The sequence below is a fragment of the Notechis scutatus genome, chromosome 1 (genome assembly GCF_049901735.1).
Source record: "Notechis scutatus isolate UNSWTSFEM ecotype Mainland chromosome 1, rNotScu1.2, whole genome shotgun sequence".
Taxonomy (NCBI): Eukaryota; Metazoa; Chordata; class Lepidosauria; order Squamata; family Elapidae; genus Notechis; species Notechis scutatus.
In genome coordinates this window covers 260,642,511-260,663,111 of record NC_142009.1, presented here as the reverse complement: position 1 = coordinate 260,663,111, position 20,601 = coordinate 260,642,511, and the positions used below count along the sequence as shown (strand labels likewise).

Genomic DNA, 20,601 nt, shown 5'->3' with positions numbered 1-20,601 from the left:
ACACAGGAAGTTTTTAAAAAGAGATTAGACAACCATTTGTCTGAAATAGTATAGGGTTTCCTGCCTGAGCAGGGGATTGGGCTAAAGGACCTCTGAGATACCTTCCAATTCTATTATTCCATTTCTATTCCTCTTCTATTATATTCTATTCCATTCCATTCTTCCTAAGGAAATGCTAGGAGCTACATAGAAAGAGCCATCTTTGTGTCTACTTTATGCCAGTAAGCAAATGATAACCAGTGCAGATCTTTCAGTGACATGCATAATATGACTCTTGTAGTTACCAGCTATACTTTCTGGATACCTTTTAAATGTAGTTCTATGTAGAGTTCATTACAGTTGGCAAGGCAAAGTTGTAATCAAATTATAGAAAAGCATAACATAAGTTCAAGAAGGTCACTGCTAGTGTACCAGGCAAAACTTTCTATTGGTGTACTTATTACAACTGCCACCTGCAAACCCACAATAACAAACCAAGAGGTTGCTGAGGTATACCCCAGGGATCTATTCCAATGCTGGAGTATTGCAGATCCTTGCAGAAAGAACATTTACATAAAACTGTGACCTTGAGAGAAAAGAAGTGTGCAATATACTTGGCTCCCACACATGTCGGTATTAGGAACAAACCTGCCATCTGATTGGGTTTAGTGTTTGTGTTACACACGACAATCTCACTCATGGCCCAGTTAAGTAGATTGTACAAATTCATTCTTTGAGTTTCCATGGCTGAGAGAGGTCTTGAGATGTGGCCTCTGTTGTCACTGTCTTAACATTTTAACAAGTATACTATTGTATGCAGTACTAGTCTGGGTTAAATCTTTCATTTACAACCTATGTTACTTTCGCACCAGTAAATTTAATTATATATTAGTGTTTACGCAAGTGTTTTAAATACTTCTTAATATCTACAATGTAAACATTTGTTAGATTGCTGCAGTGTTTGAAGGAATATGAAATTTAATAAATAGCTACATTGATCCTGATCTGTACAAGATACAAATCAGGACATTTCTTGGCAAACTCCCTTTATTTCTAAGGCCTTTAGAAACTTATAGGCTATATTTCACAGGTATAAGTGGTAAATACCAACAATGAGGTTGCATTGATTTTTTTTTTAATGTGTGATATAAATATATCAGTTTAACTGTGAGAAGAAAGTACAGAAAAAGAAAGTTGGCTTTATCCATGGAAGAAAGTAATGAATCAGGTGCAAAAATAATGAGAATGTTCAAATAGATTATTTAACTAATCAATTTCTTTCTAGCTGACTGTGGAAAGAAATGGCAACTTATTAAAATCTAAGTAATATCATCCAGATATATCTGTGGGAAAAAAGAATGAAAATCAGGTCTGTGTTAATGATACAATATTTAATTTAACAGTTCTGATCTCCTCTCTTATTTATTTCAGATGGTCTGAGTTCTATAAATAGAACACAGGAGATACTAAATATAGTTCAGACTAGACATATATCAGGGCATAACTATAAAAAGAGAAAGAATAGGGATAATGACTAAATTGTATTGCAATCAACACTTGTAGATATTCTACAACTCTGACATATAATGATCATCATCTTCCTTTTCTACCTTCCAAATTTAAAAATGCTTCATAAACTGATAGGTACTAAGTAGGCTTCACAACAGCAATCGTGGTTTTGGAAAAGCATCTAGTAATAATGTCACTTCTAAAAAAAACAAAATGTGTCAGTTTATACAGAAATTGGATTCTGAAGGATTACTCAGCCTAGAACTTTAATTTAGATGACATCTAAATTAAAACTTTACATCTATTTGTACAAGATTGCAGCCTATCCATATCATATGATTGATAGGAGAGGGGGAAAGTAATTGTAAAATTATGCTCTGGTGACCATAATTGGGGGTTTGCTGCTAATAGCAGTCACATGTAACCCACATCTAGAAAGTGGTAATCAATTGATCATGACTGATATGCATTCTCAATTCACCTTGACTTCATAAGCAAGTCCTTAACAATTGGCTGACCCAGATTCTGGCTGAACCAGATATTTCCAGGAGAGTGTTCTGAAGTATTCTGCAGGCATCCAGGTCATGGCTGCACCACAGTATCTGGTACTGTAATGGTAGAGAGGATTTCAATGAATCCTTTATCACCTGCAGTTGAAGAATGTAAATTAAAGATGGGAGTCATCATCTAGTTGAGGAAAAAGGTTTTCAAAAGGGTAGCTTTCTTTCCAACAACATGGGCATTTTGACTCAGGATTTAATCATATCTTTCATAGCATAGTAAAGAGAGGAAGACTTTTGCCAGTGGTACCCTATATCAGGGTTTGGACATACACTAGTGCAATGTACTCCCTTTGTGAAAGAGAATGAGAGCTGCACAAAAGTATAGATGGTTTGATTTGACTTTTAAAATATCCCCTCCTGTGGGATCTGCTCTCAAGCCATTTTCACTGAGCTGAATAGGCTAATGGGCACAATAGAACCTTAGTAAGATGCTTTTTTGATGCAAAACAACTTCGGAAAGAGAATCAGGACAGAGGGAATAGACTGCTGAGTGCCAGCTGAGAATTCAAGGATCTGAAGTCAAATTTAACTCACCATTTTTCTAATGCAGTTCTACTATTTTTTCCCCCATGGCATTTCAGTTGCATGCTGAAAACATTCTGCTCCAATACCCTGTCCCATACTGAGGGGTGAAGTGAGCTGCGAGAAGAGCTGGTTTACTTGTTGTTTCATACAAGCAGTTGTGGTACAACATGGGCAGGGATGTGAATTTCAGTGTATCTCCAACTACACATTTAAATACAAGTGACTTGGACCTACGGGTGCAGTTCCTCGAAAAGTCATTTATGTGTGCATAACTAACTCAGCATTAAACACATCTTCTTTCCTGCATACTAATTTATTCTTTCTTTTCCTGGAACCTCTTTCAGGATGGGCAGAGGCTACTGCCAAGATAAACTAGGAAAGGGAGATGGTTAAAGAGCAATTTAAAATAGGCATCTTACAACAAAGCCTGAAACTCATTGCATGTGTTGCAGAATCCGAAAGGGAAAAGCATCAATCCATTTCTGTTTCCAACAAATAACTGGTCACATTATGAAGGAAAACATCTTGATAAAGCACACATGGTTCTAACATTAATTTCAAAATCATCTTCACTGTTTGTGCACATCATGCAGGAAAGGAATTTTTAAAAAGGATGAGGCTGCAAGGAAACTGCAAGATGCTGTAAGACAGGGGTGTCAAACTTGATATTATTGAAGACCGCATCAGGGTTGTGGTCGACCTTGAGGGACCGGGTGGGCATGGCTGGGGTGGGTGTGACCAGGTGGTTGCAGCCAACTGGGTGGGTGTGTCCAGGGTGGGTGTGCCCAGCTCAATGTTGCTCACATTGGCGGGGGTGCCTGTGCCGGCCTAGATGGGGTTAGAGCAGGGGTGGGCAAACTTTTTGGCTCAGGGGCCGCATTGACTTTTAAAATTTGACAGACGGGCGGGTCAGCACAAGATTTTTTGGGAATCGCCCCCACCCTTCCCCCCTCTTCTCCTCCTTCCCCTCCCTCGGAGGCTCCCCTCCCTCGAAGGCCCCTGAGTCAGGAGTTGCTACTGCTGGCGCGGCTCCGCTGCAGCTCCAGTCCCGCGTTGCCTCGGGAAGGGAAAGGCAAAAGGAAGAGCCGCGGCGGTGCTTTGCAACGGGAGCAGCGGCACCGGAGGCTCAGGCTCAGCGGCTCCTGGTTTTGCCTTTTCCTTCCCAAGGCAACGCGGGACTGGAGCCGCACGGAGCTGCGCTGGCGGTAGCAACTCCTGACAGCCCCAGCCGGACACCTGAGCGGAGCCCGGGCGGAACTGCCTGTTGCTGCTGCCGGAGCACCGCCGGGTCACCTCCTCCAAGCAGCCTGCCCACCCACTGGGCTTCCCCTCTGCCACACGGCTCGGGGCCAGGCGCAAGCACCCGCGAGTTAAAAGGAAGCCGTTGCTGGGAAGTTGCTCGGGTGCTGGGAGCAGGCTTTTAAAGTGCCGCCTGAGCAGGACCGCCGAGCCAGGAAACAGGGCACCAAGGCAGGGCAAGGCTCCACCAGCAGCGGCCTAGCTTTGGTGGCTCAAGCAGCCCGCCCGCCCGCCGGGTGGAACCCTTCCCGCTCCTTGGCGGGAAGACGCTCCAGCCTGTAAGCTTTGCCTTTGCAAAGTTTAAGCCTGGAAGCCCCGGAAAAAAAGGGGATCGGCGGGGACTCACCTTCGGAGAGGTCGCACTCGAAGGTGATTTGAACTCCCAGCCGAGGCCTTTGCAAATTTCTTTTCTTTCCTACCCTAGATCGCTCCGCACTGTTTTGGAGCTTTGGGGGCCACGCGGCACAGGGCAATATGCCATGCCCAGCGATTTTTTTCAGGGGCGGGCCGGATTGGACAGACCAATGGCAGCGATTTTTTTCAGGGCGGGCCGCATTGGACAGACCAACGGGCCGGATGTGGCCCGCGGGCCGTGGTTTGCCCACCCCTGGGTTAGAGGGATCCATTGTCTCCAGCATGAACCCAGGAGGTGGAGCGGGGGCAGCTTCTCACTGGCTCCAGGGTGGCCCCATGGATCTAAGGCTGACCACTTTCTGGCCTGGATGGCCACCATCAAGTTTTAGATCAGTGCCCGGCCAGCCTGGGCCAGGGCCAAGGCACCAGGGGCTGGTCCTTTGCTGTTTCCGGGCAGCCCCATGGGCCAGATCTAACCACATCGTGGGCCTGTGGGCCTTGACTTTGACACTCCTGCTGTAGGAGAAGGACATTAATACAAAACAATTGGGGAGTCCAGAACAAAAAAAAAGGAAAGGTCTTATTTCAGATTCCATTTGACTCTTTTGACACCCTGCTCCTCAAGACAGGTTTGATTGGTACTATTCCTCTGGGTGAAAGGGTTGTCCATTTTGTCTTTCAAGATCAGTCTTACATTTCTCTGGAGAGGACAAGAATTCTCCCCAGAGAAAATAAGAAGCCTGGAAGCATCTTATGTCCTTATTATGTCACAAAGGATTTGGGGGGATTAAATTCCACTGGGGAAGGAAGGCGTATGGGGTCTCATTAGTGAAGGCTTGCATTTAGTAAGCTCTAAAATGCTTTATGTCTTCTTGACAGTAAACTATTACAGAACACCAGCCATGCTTTAATACCACTCAAATCAATAGGATGAGTTCATTGCAGGCGGTATAAAAGTGTTATTGATTTCAGTTTAATATAATTGGAGATAACTGTCTCTGGATTGGATTGGGGGATAATTCTTTCACTGAAGAGATAGCTCTGTAAAAATTAAATAAATTGAATAAGAGAGAGGCTTTACTTTGCAGATGTTCTTTTTATTTCTGTCCCAATTTTTCAAGCACTGCAATCTTCATTACTTGACACAAACCATATGTGAATGAAGCCTCCAGCTGCTTCAATGGAAGAAATATACAGTGTGGAGCAAAAATCAAAGGCATAAGTAGTTTATATCACTGATACAAACATTATATTTGTGAAGGTTTTCTTAAAAGCCATATGAGCTGTCAAAAGGCAATAGACAGCATATGTGGAATTTGTTTTGGCCACAAGCTACTGAGGTTGTAGTATTTTCTTAATTGTGGCCATAACTTACATATAAATCTATGCAGGCATGTACACAAGCACCCACACTATCATGCTTTTCCCTTTTAGAAAGAGCAATATTATACAAAATGTAAAAGACAAGTTGAAAACTAACAAACCAAAGCAATTAAGACTGTGATGTGAGAAAAGCTTGCCCCAAATCCATTTCTCAGGCTGTCCCATACTTTTCTATTCTTCCATCAAGTGTTCATACATTGCTGTATGTACATTTTTATTTCTTAAACTTCTAGGCTCTCTTTTTGAAAAACTCATCAATTCTAACTACAACTTTCTCAATTACCCCTATCCTCATGATTCATTCAGTTTTCCTTCATATGTTTGTGATTCTGACCTCATTCAATCTCACTGTGTTCTAACCACCTCAAAGTACTTTTGTACTATTTATTCATGTTTGTATATAATCCTTCCTCAATAAGCATTTATTGATTCCTGACCATACTCATTTTTGTTTTACCACACACTTTCTTAAACAACATTCACAATCACTTTTAAGTTTCTTCTGACTTATACAACTTTAACTTTCAAATAGAAAATGAGAAGTAGCACTCGCTTATATACAATAACATTTATTCATCACAACAGCATCTGTTCATCACAACAAACACACTATAACCTTTTTTTAATAAAAGTTTTATTGATTTTAACAACAAACAAAAACACATAAAACATAAAACTTCTTCCTTTCGGCGGGGGGGGGCGGGGGGGGCCCGGGGGCGGCCGGGGGGGGGGGGGGGGGCGGCGGGCGGGGGGGGCGGGCCCGGGGGGGGGGGGCCGGGGGGGGCCCCCCCCCCCCCCCCAAAAAACATAAAAACATCATTGTTCTTTATAACCTTTTACAAACATTTGCATACTTTAAAATGTCTTCATTAATTCTTCATGTCTTCATTTTAGTGCGCCTTCTACCATAATACACAGATTCATCTATTTTCTTTAATTTTTCATAAAATATGTACAACCTTCAATTGCTTACTCCACTTAACTTGTCAAACACAAACTACCTTGTCTTGATAGATTAATATACAAATAACCTACTCATTATTGTATCATATAAAGTTTGCTACAAGGAAGTTGGGTTTTCAGATAGATAGATAGATAGATAGATAGATAGATAGATAGATAGATAGATTGATTGATAGATAGATTGATTGATAGATAGACAGACAGACAGACAGACAGACAGACAGACAGACAGACAGACAGACAGACACCTGTAATATTCTTGTTCTATAACTATTTACCCATAAATACAAAAGCATATTCACACATCTTACACTCTTCTCAGTGCTGAAGCATTTCCTCAGTTTCCTAAATTCTATTTATTTTCAAGCATATTTACTTTTATTATATATTATTTTCACATTCAGCAACAACTTTCTGCTCTCTGTTCCCACAAAATACCCTATATTTCAAGCCTGTTCATTTCATCATACACTTTCTCTAAATCAGCAAACATACATTAAATGTTCTTTCTCAGATTTGTATATTCCTTAATAATCTGTTGAAAAGCAAAAGTCTAATTTGCTCCCAAAAGCTGAATCGCCCTTCCCCAAATGTTGCTGATTGTCTCATACTCTTTTGACTACAGTTCTGTGAAAGCCATTCCCAGGCATACTTAATCCTCCCGCAGCTTTTATATTAATTTTTGTTATCACTTTCTTTCTATAGATGATGATGATGATGATAGTTTTCCAAATGCCAGGCACAACTACAGACTTCACTTACATACTAAATAACTCATACAGGAAATCTGTAAATAAACCACACCCACATTTTAATATTTCTCCACTTGCACCGGCTCTACTTATAGTTTCACCATTCTTAAAACATTCTCACAGTATTCATTTCACTTCATCATTTTTTTCTTGAACATTAATAAGGTGTAATGGTTGAAACTGCTGGACCAAAGAAGCTGGATAGCTGTGAGTTTTAATTCTGCCTTAGACATGAAGCCAGCAGAGCGGTGTTGAACAGCATTTTCTCTTGGCTTAGGATAGTAGGCAAGAGCAAACCTCTGCTGAAAAATGTCCAAAAAATTGCATTTCAACTTGTCCGCCTAATTGCCAGGATGTCAAGATTGACTTGAAATTACATACCCCAAACCCCTTGACTCGAAAATGCATGCATACAAACTCCTAAAAAAACTCCATATAAATTTCTGCTTCATTCTGCTCTGAGACATAGCACTGTTATTTCCATACACATAGCTAAAAAATTTACTCCAGTTTTTTTTCACTTCAGTTTAATCCCAGATAATTTAACTGCTTTATTTTTTATTTCAGTTACTGTGTGGAATTCCATTCACTCTGCATTTTCCCTTCTTTTTTAAATCTTACCCATTCCTTACTGCCTTTGAGTGCATTATTTGAAAGCTGTCTTTTTATCTCTGTATACATTATACATATCCTCATTTTTGCAGCAATCTGTTTCTTACATGCATTCCTTTGTCACTCATAGTCTCTTTCATGTCTTCATTCCTCTAAGTGTTCTCATACTTCTAGTTAGTCCTCTGGCACTTTGTGGTAAAATCAAATCATGTTTCTCAAGCAGCTTCCATAGAAGCTTAATCCTTCTTGTAATGCTTTTCTGTACAAGACTTGCATCTTACTGTAATTATTTCTAAAATCACTGTTTTCATTTTGTTTACTTCAGTGTCTATTTTCCCCAAAGAACTTCTGCTAATGCTGCTAAAACCTAGTTTGTCACAAATTCAGAACTTTTCACAAGTTCAGAACTGATCTTTAACATTTTTTTGCAATATTATATCATGATCAAAACAATAAACTTTTTAGTGTCAAGCGTCAGGTAAATCAGAACTTCCAGGCAGTTAAAATGGATACAAAGATGTATTGCAAGCTAGAGCTCTCCACAAAAATCTGAACTATTATTCCATAAGAGTCAATGGAGTTCAAAATGGTCTGGACTTGGATCTTGTGGTTGTGAAGAGACTCATGACTAATGATACATTTGACCCCTCCCTCAGGCTCAGCCTGGTCATCTCCAACATCTAGGTTTTGTTTACTTTGTGTGTGTGCATGTGAAACAAGAATGAATGGATTTATAATTGAGTCATGTACTTCAAACAAGCAGACCTTTTTCTAAACAGATAATTGCCAATCACTGTTATCATTTATTGTGGATTTCTGAATGGCCCAATAACATTTTCTGAACTTTTTCAATTGTTCCACCCATTTGTTCATATAATTTAACAAAATAATTAGACTATCTTTACTCAATTCTGTACAGCTTCCTGTTTAAGTTATATTTCCTTCAATTCCTTTGTTAATTCATATGCTCCACAATTTTATATTACATCACTTATATTCCAGGTCATAATCTTCCATATGTCATATACTGAAGATTCTACTTATTATACAGTGTTTTGATAAGGCAACAGTACAAAACCTTAGCTAAGTACAAAGCCTTAGCCTTACCATGCTGAAAACTTATTTCTGGCATGTTTTTGCTCTGTTCTCTTTCAACTGATATTTTAGTTTAACAAGGGAAAGATGAGTGAATGATTTGAATCCCCTTCTCACATATTATTTCATATTCCAAATATTGTTCAATGAAAAGGAAGTGTTTAAATCTCTTAAACCCCACTTTTTCTGAATCACCCAAAGATACTCTTCATTTAATTGCAAAGGGTGTTTTTTTTTAAATCTCAGGGATATGACCACTATCCTATAATAATCTAAAATGAATAGTTATAAGTAATTAGCATTTTTTTAAAAAAATCTTTGGTGCTGTTAGGGCACCTGGCATTTAACTGAAATGCCTGACTAGAGAAAAGGAACTGTGGTAGAAGTAACAGCATGGTTACCCACATAGTCCCAGTACAGATCTCAGTAATGAAAAGCTGAGGGAACCTATGTCATGATGTAAACTCTCACATTTTTGTACAGGTAGTCTTAATTTAGTGATTGCAGTTGCATCTGAGTGAATATTGTGGTTCTCTGGCAGTCGGTGCAGATGGCAGAGGTATCAGACAGTGAGGACGAAAGGGAACCAGTCAGGGAGTTCTGGCGAGGACTTGGATGAGGGTCCTGCCTCCGATGCAGGGATGGGGCCAGGACCATCTTGGAGTGGGGTGCTGCCTTCGGAGCTTTTGGAGTCTGGCAGCAGTGAAGCAGAAGACCAAGGGGAGCTTGTTCCCAGTGCATGTGTGCGCAGAGCTGCTAGAAAGTGAGAGCAGCTGAAGCAGAAGGGGTGACTCGGGAGTAAGGCTGGGAGGTGATTGCCCCTCCCATTAGGGATAAAAGTCAGTCCTCAGTGACAAAAAGCTTTGCAGGAAGCAAAGCAGTTCAGTAATTTCCGAGTCCTTCTTGAAGCTCTGTACTCTGATCAGTTTTTTTCTGGGGTTTGGGGTTGGTTTATGTTAAGCCTTAATTGGATGTCTGTTTCTTGGCAGCATTCGACAGCACTGAAAAGCATGCTGTTATCTGGAGAAACTATGTATAATGAGTTTTGGCTGGGAATGCAAGTAATTCCCAGTGTCACATTAGAAAAGGTTTTACTTTTAAATTCCATTTGTGTTTTATTAAGTTTTACGAAGCCTGGGTCAGAACAGTGAAGTGAAAATAATATGGACCGCAACTGTGCATAAGATTTTATTTAAGTTTTTCTTTGCTTCTTGCTAATTTCTTCAGCTGAACTGGGTTTCTTCTTCCTCTTTGAGGGCATCTTGGTATGGGTTTAATTTAGAAGTTGCAGAACAAAGACCAAAGAACAAGAACACTGAGAGACATGCCAGGATAAATCTTGAAAAAGGCTTATGAAGAAATTGTCCCTAATACTTATAGCCTCAGAAGAATACGAGCACCTGGGTGAAGCAAACCAAACAGCTGGGTGAAAGTTTTTGGAGTTTAATTCACAAAGAAGCTGGGTAAAAGAGCAAATCTTATTCACCCACTGCCTTTTGGAAGATAATTCTTTATTTCATTTGCATTCATTGGAGAGGAATGAATCACAAGAGAGTAAGCAGGCAAACAAATCAACAGGAATGCACTAGCACCTGCTGTTTGCAGAGCACGCTTGCCACAAGCATTTGGGAGGCAAAATAAAGCCTTTAGTCTGACACTGGTTAGGCTCTTGTCAATTTCAGGTGGCAACTGCAAGCTGCAGGATTGTACTCAACTAAGTACACAAAGCTTCATTTGTTAACTCTAGTTAGCACTTTTTAGGGAAGTACTGTGCTGTGGAGATAAAGCAGTCCAAGAAGAGATATCTCGTTTAGATAGCCTCTCTACTGGAGAGGAGGGAAATGGGGCAGACACAGGACAACATAATACCATATTAACTGACTAAAGGTGAACACCTAACTGAGAGACACCACAAAGATCATAAATGCAGGCACCTGCCCCAAAGTTGCATTTTTATCACTGTCATAATTGCAAATGGACACCGATCGAGGCAGTCGCTAAATGAGGACTGCCTGTACTTGCATCCTAATATAAATATGTATACAGATAGTCCTTGATTTACGACAATTGAGCCCAAAATTTCTGTTGCTAAGTAGAGCATTTGTTACCCCATTTTATGACTTTGTCTTCATTGTTAAGTGAATGACTGCAGTTGTTAAGTTAGAGACATGGTGGTTAAGTGAATTCCCCATTGTCTTTGCTTATCAGAAGGTGACAAAAGATGATCACATGATGCTGGGACACTGCAACCATCATAAATATGAACCAGTTGCCATGTTTGACCACATGACCAGGGGGATGCTGCAGCAGGTGTGTGAAAAACGGTCATGTCTTTTTTTCCCCCCAATGCCATTGTAACTTCAAACAGTCACTAAATGAACAGTACTAAGTGGTATTCATCCCCTTGAGTTACATACAAAGTAATAAAGGTAGGCTAAAAAAAAATCTAATAAATATTAAAAAGTACATAACATAAAGTTTTTATTGATACATTAATAACGTTGAATTTTTTAAGATCCTTTATGAAATATCAGCCTATTTTATCTGTCAAGTTGTCTTATTTTATGCCAAACTTTTTGATTATGTCTGCAGTTTGTCATTCAGGTTCTCTGACTGTAATAAACATGACAATACACGCACACACACACACACACACACACACACTGTAACTATAGATGTTCAAGGGTTTGCAGCATGACGGTCTGATACACATTTCATCATTTCCCATCACCTCCCCTACAGACACTTATGCACATACTGGTATATTGATGCTTTCAGTCAAGTGCTGCTACAATGAGCTGTCAAGAGATGAGAAACACATCAGCACTACTGAATACTTTTTAATTATCTGCACTAGTTACTTGTCCTTCGTTTTGCTTCTCTCTTATTATTCTTAAAATGTAACATTTTAAAAACATTCTTACTAATCCTAAAACACTCCTGTTTTTGTAATAAAGTGGATTTTTTTGAAATATCTGAACTGTCAGTGGTGATGTGTAGGACTCCAGGTAATCCTGCTCATGGTTTTGTGGAAGGAGATGACTTTAAATACGGGTCCCAGGTTTCCTTCAAATGCAACGCAGGTTACACCTTAAAAGGCAGCCAAGTTGCTTACTGTCAGTTAAACGGGAGCTGGTCTGCACACCATCCTGGATGTGGTAAGAACTCCTTGTGTTTCTTCTATTGCAACTTTTTTAAAAAAAAAAAATCCAGAAATTGCTAAGAAAATAAAAAGCAAAAATGTATTTTGAACTTAACACTTTGATGAACAGAAGGGAGACCTTTAAATCTGGGCTATGGCAAATGTGGGCTTTTTCCCTTGCTCTCTTCAGCTTATTGCAATTTAATTGCTCAAATTAAATTAAATATTAGTCAATCAGCATTAAATAGAATGAGTGTTTTATGAGTATTGCAATTTGATGGCTGAATTTGTTCCTAGAAAATTTGTTCCGGCAGCATTGTCACTTCCAAAATGAAACACAGATCTCTTTATTTATTTGCTTAATAAATATTGGATCTGTGGCTTCCTTTTCAGGGTGGGGTTTCTTAAGGCACCACACAATACAAACGTTCTGAAAATTATTACTAAAACAAAATCTAGAACTATATATTAAAATTATAGCAAAAAATAATTAGTTGGATTTGGAAATTTGGAATTCACCTATTGCTGGATATGCCTTAGAGGAAAAATAATATAGAAATTAATTAAGTAAAAATAGCATCTAGAACAAGGGTCTTCAGATTTGGCAAGTTTAAGACTTGTGGGCTTCAACTCCCAGAATTCCTGAGCTAACATGACTGGAGGAAGAATCCTGGGAGTTGAAGTCCACAAGTCTTAAAGATCTAGAATGTGGTAATCTAAAGAAAAAAAGGAGCTATAGTTGAAAGTAACTTATTTGTAGTACTGTGAATCCAAAGACATTTTAATAAAACCAATGGCTCGTTCATGTGGTGTTAAATTCCTAAGTTAACGTTAATGGCAAAACAAATGTTGATTACATTTTTTTATTAATAAAGGATTGAATAATGTGATGGTCAATAAAGCATTCTACTTTGGATAATAACAGTAACAACTGTTTGTATTACTAGTTATGGAAGAGAGAAATTGCTCTGATCCTGGTGCTCCACTCAATGGGTACAGGAAACTGATGGATGATACTGCTCTAATTAATGGTCATTATACAAAAATTGGAACTGTAATTACATTCTTTTGCAATAACACCTATACTCTCAGCGGTAATGAAAAGAGGACCTGTAAACCCAACGGCGAGTGGTCAGGGAAACAACCAATCTGTATAAAAGGTAATTAATAACATCACTTCAACTTCATACTTGTAACACTTTTTTTAATGAATATATTATGGCACCTATTGTACTGATGTAATCTTTGTTGATTCCCCTAGAATCCCTACTTCATTTAATTTCTTCCATATCCCTGTAATTAACATCAATTTAACAGGAAGCTAGATTGTTATGAAATAAACTAATAGTCTCTTGTTTCTCTATTCAAGAATATGTCAGGATCTAAAATTTGCCCCATAGAAAGATACTGATAACTAAGTTTGCCAAAGAAAAAAACCACAGTGGTTAACTGGTGTTGGTTGTGAACATCTTACAACATGAATAGGATGTCAGTGAACAGCTGCATCCATGTTCCTTCTAATACAATCTGATTGCCATGGATAGGCATAAGTATCACTGATACCACAGCAACCATTTCCTGAAAGCATCAGTGACATATTCCCCAAATTCTACATATGTGAAGCAATCCGAATAGATTGCAATTTATTTTACATATTTTATAAGCTGTACACTAACTAATGTATGAATGCCAAGAGTATTAAGATTTGATACAGAGGCAGATAATTTTTCCAATCCCCTTTGTAATATCTGACCATAAATTAAGTTGAGTGGAGCTTTTTAAAATTGGAATCCAATTATCTGAAAAATACCTGATTGTCTATTGCAGGCACTAGGTTCTCTAATAATTGTCCCCATGGAAAACATGCTTGGCTCCTGTCCAGCTTTGTGCACCATTTGTCTTTTTTTATTTTGAAAAAGTGATACAGTACAAACCAAAGTGTTGTCCTTCAGTATCCTCCTTATTTCCCTAAAACACCTTGAAAGCACCAAGCAGTTTTGCTAATACATATGCCTACCTGCCCAGAAAAAAGTATTTGATAAACAGAGATGGATGAGGAAGTGTTATATTCTGTAGCAAACAACTAAGTTTTAAGGAACATTTGTTTAGAACTAGTCCAGATTGGGAAACTATCCAAGGAGGAGAAGCTAGGCAGAAGAGAAAGAGGGAGCCAACAGTAAGAAAAGGGGTAATGCTAGGCAGAATAGGCTCAATCTATTTTGGTTTTAATAAAAACTTCATTGCAGTACATCTGTGGCTTTGGTATCTGTCTCCAATAATCTGAAATAAAATATAACAGGAATGAGAAACAGATGAATCCATGTTTTTCACTCTATCTCCCCTGACAGTGATTTGTGGAATAGATAAGGCAACTTTGCAGCTATTTTGCACTACAATATGTGTTCAAAATTATGAATGTGCCCATTCACTTTTTTTTTTAAAGGATGTTGTCCTACTATATAGAAGTGAAGTCTAATGCTTCTTTGGTCTCTTCATCGTATTTCCCCCCACCATCTGACTTACTGGATAAGCTAATTTAAGGAACTGTTAAGCTGAAGCTGGACAGTACAGAAAAATTTGCTTGCTTATAGACACCGGATAGAAACAATCTACAGAATCAGATTGCTAATTCACTTTTTCATAGATTTGCAAGTAAATTGGCCAGAGGTAGAAGTATTTATTTTTTGAAGAATCCATACAATTTATATGAAAGCGGGGAGGAAAACAATAAAATGCTAACAAAAAAGAATATAGCATAAAAATGGACACTGTAATCGGTCAACTCTACCTCTACGCACTACTCTTTCTATATTTTTGCATAACCATATTAGAACTACTAACCTCAGGGAAACCTATAGTAAGCCAGGATCCAAATGACAAAGATACACAGTACAAAAGGACAAAATGTGGGTTATGTCATGCTACATGTTTAGTCACTGCTCCTCCCCTTTTGCCTCTTTATAAATATTAATTACTATCCTGTTGTTGAGCAAGTATTTTTCCTGATATTAATTTTAGATCAGTTGAGCTCTTCAAGGGAACCCATGACAGAAATCTAATAAATAAAATGTCTAAAAAATCTTTCACAACTATATAGTGGCTTGTCTTGCCTTTCAAGTGAATTAATATTGTATTTAATTCTTAATTTCATAATGGTTTATCTGTTACACTATTTCTGCTCTCATTTATTAAGCATGAAAAATGAAAATAAATATCAGACTTCAGAAGAAAGGAATGAGGTTTGTGGAACTATTAATGACCTCATGTCTCATCCATTCCAAAATATAATTGGATCTAATATTCTTTCTTCTAATAGTGGACATATATAATCCATGGACCAGCTGGGCGATTATTGCCAGGCTATAAATATGCAGCAGTAGGGCATAATTATGCTGTTCCTATTGAGATATGTGGACCTCTAAGTATAGAAGCAGTAGGTTGCATCATTTCAGTGGTTTTTGAAATGCAACCACCTAAAGCTTAGGCTTGTTTGCTCTGTTTAGTTCTGTTTAAGAAAACAGAACTAAAAATTATTCTTAAAAATATGCAGTATCTATCATTTAATGAATTGCTTATTGTTTATTTTAATTCCTTTATGATAGGGCCAGGAAGTAATAGAGACACCATAAATTTGAGCTGGAAACATGAAAAAAGGATTATACAACATTGTGTAGTATTTTTTTTCTAGCTTGCAGAGAACCCAAGATTTCTGATCTGGTGAGACAGAAGGTACTCCCTATACAAGTACAGTCAAGGTAAGATTGCAATACAATATTATTGCTTGTTCTTGTGTTTCTGTGCCTGGTTGTGCAAATATTATCTGGAAAAAAATGCATAAACTGTAGCAGTTATTCTGGAAATAACAATTGCTAGTTTGATTTTAAAAAAAATCTATTAGGTAGAAATTTATAAGCCAGCATGGTCACCCACCCACTATATAAGTATAAACATCCACAAGCAAATATACTGTATTAGCTGATATAATCTATGATACAATTTCTGACAGTCTGTCACAGTAATTTATAATAGAATACAGACCCAGATGACCAAACCCTAACTGATGAAAAGATAAGAAAGATTTCCTGTGGAATATAAAGAAAGGTGTGATAAGAATTGTCAAAATAGGTACTGTATCACTGTTGTTGCTCCGGTGATTATATAGAAGATATTCATGAATTTATCATACGTAAGCATCTGTAGGGAAAGAAGTGGCATATGTTATGAAATTGATATGAAAATTCTTCTCCTTATATAATTGAATGTAACATTGCAACAAAACAACAAATGGCAGAATGGCAGAATTGCTAGGCACATATCATAATTTTGGCATCATAGATAGGAGCTGACGTTTATGTCATCCCATAAAATAATGAGCTGTTGTTCCACCTTTTTATACAAGATCTCTGCTGGGAATTATCAAAAATATAAATCTTCCTTCCAAACCACAGCATTTGTTTAGTATAACACTTAGTCAGCTTGCTGATCTAGTAACCTAAGCAGGTGTCAGGCACACAAAAAAATCAGATGCAATTAAACTGATTTACTGCTAATCATGCCAAGAATCTTCTCAGCAAACGATGAACACCTATTTGGGGCTAGATATGGGTCAATGTAATTTAAGAGAGGTCAGACTTAATTTACTTCTGGCTATGTAGGGATTCTAGGCTGATTCCTCTTTTAACTCTGCCTCCGTGATCTGCTACTCCTTCTCCTATAGCAGGTCTTCATGAGTACTTGGATGAAGGATGAGATTGCAGGCTAAAATAAGATGTCTATTATTGCTGCTTGCACATTGTTGCCAGGAAGAATGTGTGAATCCACAAAATGAATGTATGAGTCAGTCTTGATTTGAGGGACGTTTTACTTTTGATATTAGAATCAAAATACAAATAAATCTTTAGTCAAAAGCAGCATAAACATTCCAGACCAACATCCCCCAGGTTTGTGGGTACAGGGACTGGTTCCATGGAGAGAGGTTTTTCTGTGGACCAGGAAGGGCATGGTTTTGTGTGCTGCCTGCATCCCGCTTCGCTTATTTTCTGGCATCCTGTAGACTGGTGCCATCCATAGATTGGGGGGTGGGGACCCCTGTACTGGACAACAAAACTAGCACTTCCCTAAATTAATACATATTTGAGCAGTTATTTCATGAAACATGTGATACTATAGTACTGTATTATACAATCATAACACAAGAGTTACATATTACATTCTCTCTAATTCTAAAATTATTAGCACTGTGTACATTTTTTAGATTTAGTCAGGTTTTATTGCACGTATTAAAAATATGTGCAGAGGAGAGTTACATGTGGGAAAATATTCCTTCAACCCCCATACAAGAATGGATTGAATTTGTGTTGTGCAAAAATTTCACACATACCCCTCTCTCTCTCCTCTTCCCCCTCCCTTCCTCCCTCCCTCTGTATGTGTGCTGTGTGTGTGTCCACCATAGTGGAAAAGATGGTAGATTCGTTCTCTTCTTAGGTTTTTTTTGTTGATATTAACAATTGCGTGGTAAGTGCTTCAGTGCTTTTTTAATGAATCTTTTGCAAAAGGAGGTCACACTTTGCAAAGCAAAGTCTAATATCTCTTAAAGTCAGCTTGGAAAGTATAGTGAGATTATTGGTACATACATCTAAGTATATAGAAGTATTCCAAGGTATCAGACACATCTTCCCAACAGGGGTGGGATTCTACCAGTTCGCACCTATTCGCTAGAACCGGTTGTTAATATTCTAAGCAGTTCGGAGAACCGGTTGTTAGAAGAAATTACTGGCCTAATCCTGTAAGGAAGGCAGGAAGGCAACATTCTGGTGTTGCTTACAGAAACTGCTTCTCTGTTAACCCTTATTACATTCTTGGCAAGCCTAGACTTCCTGTCTCAGGAATGTCTCTTGAGTTTTTTTCCCCTCCTTTTCTGGTACTTTGCTTGTGTGGAGTGACCATTCAAAGTTACAATGGCACTGAAAAAAGTGACTTATGACCATTTTTCACACTTACGACTGTTGCAGCATCCCCAAAGTCATGAGAGGCCAGGCGAGGAGATGCGTGCTCGATGTGAGTGATATTGCGTTGGCCATGCCCAGCCAATAACATGACCACCAAGCCATGTCCACCCAGTCACATGACCACCAAGCCACGCCCACCACCTAAGCCATGCCCACAGAACCGGTTGTTAAAAATTTTGAATCCCACTCCTGCTTCCCAATAATGCTAACCGGAAAGACAATGGACTGAATTTGGATTGCTTACTTAAACATTCTATTGTTAGGCCTTGCCTCTTAATCATATTTGGAGAAGAGAATGCTGAATTTTACTAAGAGTCTGGAAAGTCTTGAATGGCTCCATGGGCTGCAAAGTTTCACTGGATTGTAATTATAAATATTAGCTTATTTGTAATAATGCTTTATTCCAAACTGTACTTCAATAATGTAAAAGCTAAAGATATTAAAAAAGGGTTTCGGCTTCTTGATTATAATTCCATGTTGTCTACGAACAAAACAGGGAGACTCCCTTGCATCAACTCTATTCGTCTACATTTAACAAACAGAAGTTGGAGGCATATCCAACCAAGAAACCTTCACTACCATTTGGAGAATTGCCTCTAGGCTTCCATCATCTTCATACGCAGCTGCAGTATGACTGTATTTCTCATTTTTACCTTCGTTTGGGAAGCAGCCGAAGAACCTGTCTGAAAACAGGAAAATGGAGTGGGAGAGCCCCTTCATGCATTCCAAGTAAGAGTGTGGTTATCAGACACAGAACATTAGGCAACACCGCCATTCCATAAGTAATAATATTGCTCTCTAAATGAAAATTCCTTAAGGAACAAGATTGTTCAGGTCTAAGGAATTCATGTCCAATTGCCTGTGATGAGGTGCACTATACAATAGTTATTGAGGATTTTCTCTTTCGGTGATTAGACATTCTTAAACGAAGAACATGAATGCCACTAGTAGGCCAGCAAATAGAACTATTATTCAAATATGCACACAAGCGAATACAAGCTGCTTCTTTACAAGTGCGAGGGAAGCAGGGAGTTGCTCCTGTTAATTCTATTCAGTGTTTGTCACTTATGCAACTCAGAACATAAGGATATCCTTCAAAGATCTTCAGCTAGAGGAAAATAACTGCTCAAAGATCTTTATCTGAAAGGATGTATTAATAGCAACCAAGTTCACATTTGAGAGGAATAGACATTGAAAATGCTTTGGCCAATTGTGAGACAGAGCAGGACCCATTCAACTCTCTCAGTGGGATTTGCTTTCCCCTCAGTTAACAAGCCTTTTCTGCCAATCCAACCTATTTTGGAAGCAAAAAAAAAAAAAAAAGCTTGTTCCTGTGAAAAAAAAAGAAAGGTCATTGGCAAGGGGAAGGTTGGTTGGAAATGAGGCCAAAGCAGGCCTTATTCTGATGTGAAATATATAGAAACGTCACTTCCTGCTAAGTTTCTTGAAATTTATAGTTTCAAAATGTGTTAGAAAGAGAAAATCTCTTTTAGTTCATCTTCATTGTCTTAGGGACAGATGAGGAGCCATTTCCACAAAATGTCACCTTTTTTGTCATCAGAAGAAATGTACATTGAAAGGGAAGCAGTTGATAAATGGGGATTATCATCTTATTTTTTGTAAATTTTCCAACACTTGGAGAGATTTGAGGGCTGTTTTTAATGAATGTAGGAATGTTTCATCAGCAGTGAGGGCCACTTGTGACAAACCAAAGGAAATACTCACTAGAAAAGACCCATTGGTCAAAATAAATGTTAATATGCAAAAATAAAATTGAGCCCAATTCAACAGAGATGAAACATTCTAAATCTTCACTGATTTCAAAAAAAAGAGAAGTTCACTTTTCTGCTTGCCTTTTGCACAGAAATCAAGGGATTTTAAAATATTAACTTTGTCTGGATTAATGTTAAAGGCAAATTATGCCTAATTCTCAACAACTTGATTACTCTCTTCCTTTTGGATGTATGTGTTTACTGTATAGATATTCATTTATTTTGGTTTGTACAATATCATGGAAATAAACTGTCTGTGAGAATGGAAAAGACTCTATTACTTAGTGTTTAGAGGTTTGACAACTCACAGAGTATGCAAAATAGGCTTTTCTTTTGGTTGATGTGATCACTTCCAGAGATATTCAGTAAACCTAAGGCCATTTTTGTTTTGTTTCTTGTTAAGCTTCTATTCCACTTTTCTGTCTAAACAATCAAGAAAGTTTCTCATCTTTTAGAACAAGGCTTAATATGTGACTTTAAAATCTACTTTGGGAAGTCCTGAATATTTCATTAGCCTAAGAATATAATAAGGTTTGCCAAAGAAAGAAAGAAATCTGGAAAGGAGAGGGGATGGGTAGAATTGGGTAGCATTTAGAAAGCCAACAGATTTATTTTACATAATGTAATTTTACTGCAAGGTAAAAT

The 20,601-nt window shown here is 38.3% G+C and overlaps 1 protein-coding gene across 4 annotated transcripts in view; it reads left to right on the top strand.

Moving 5' to 3' along the window:
* PAMR1 (peptidase domain containing associated with muscle regeneration 1) overlaps window positions 1-20,601 on the top strand; it is a 75,350-nt gene that overhangs the window by 51,830 nt on the left and 2,919 nt on the right. For 2 of the 4 annotated variants that reach the window (XM_087951247.1, XM_087951248.1), the window contains exons 7-10: window positions 11,992-12,192; window positions 13,124-13,336; window positions 15,865-15,931; window positions 18,681-18,913. In XM_087951247.1, coding sequence (XP_087807373.1) covers window positions 11,992-12,192; window positions 13,124-13,336; window positions 15,865-15,931; window positions 18,681-18,913 — 714 coding nt within the window. The remainder of the gene's footprint in view (window positions 1-11,991; window positions 12,193-13,123; window positions 13,337-15,864; window positions 15,932-18,680; window positions 18,914-20,601) is intronic. The other 2 variants (XM_026664684.2, XM_087951249.1) reach the window with 2 other exon arrangements.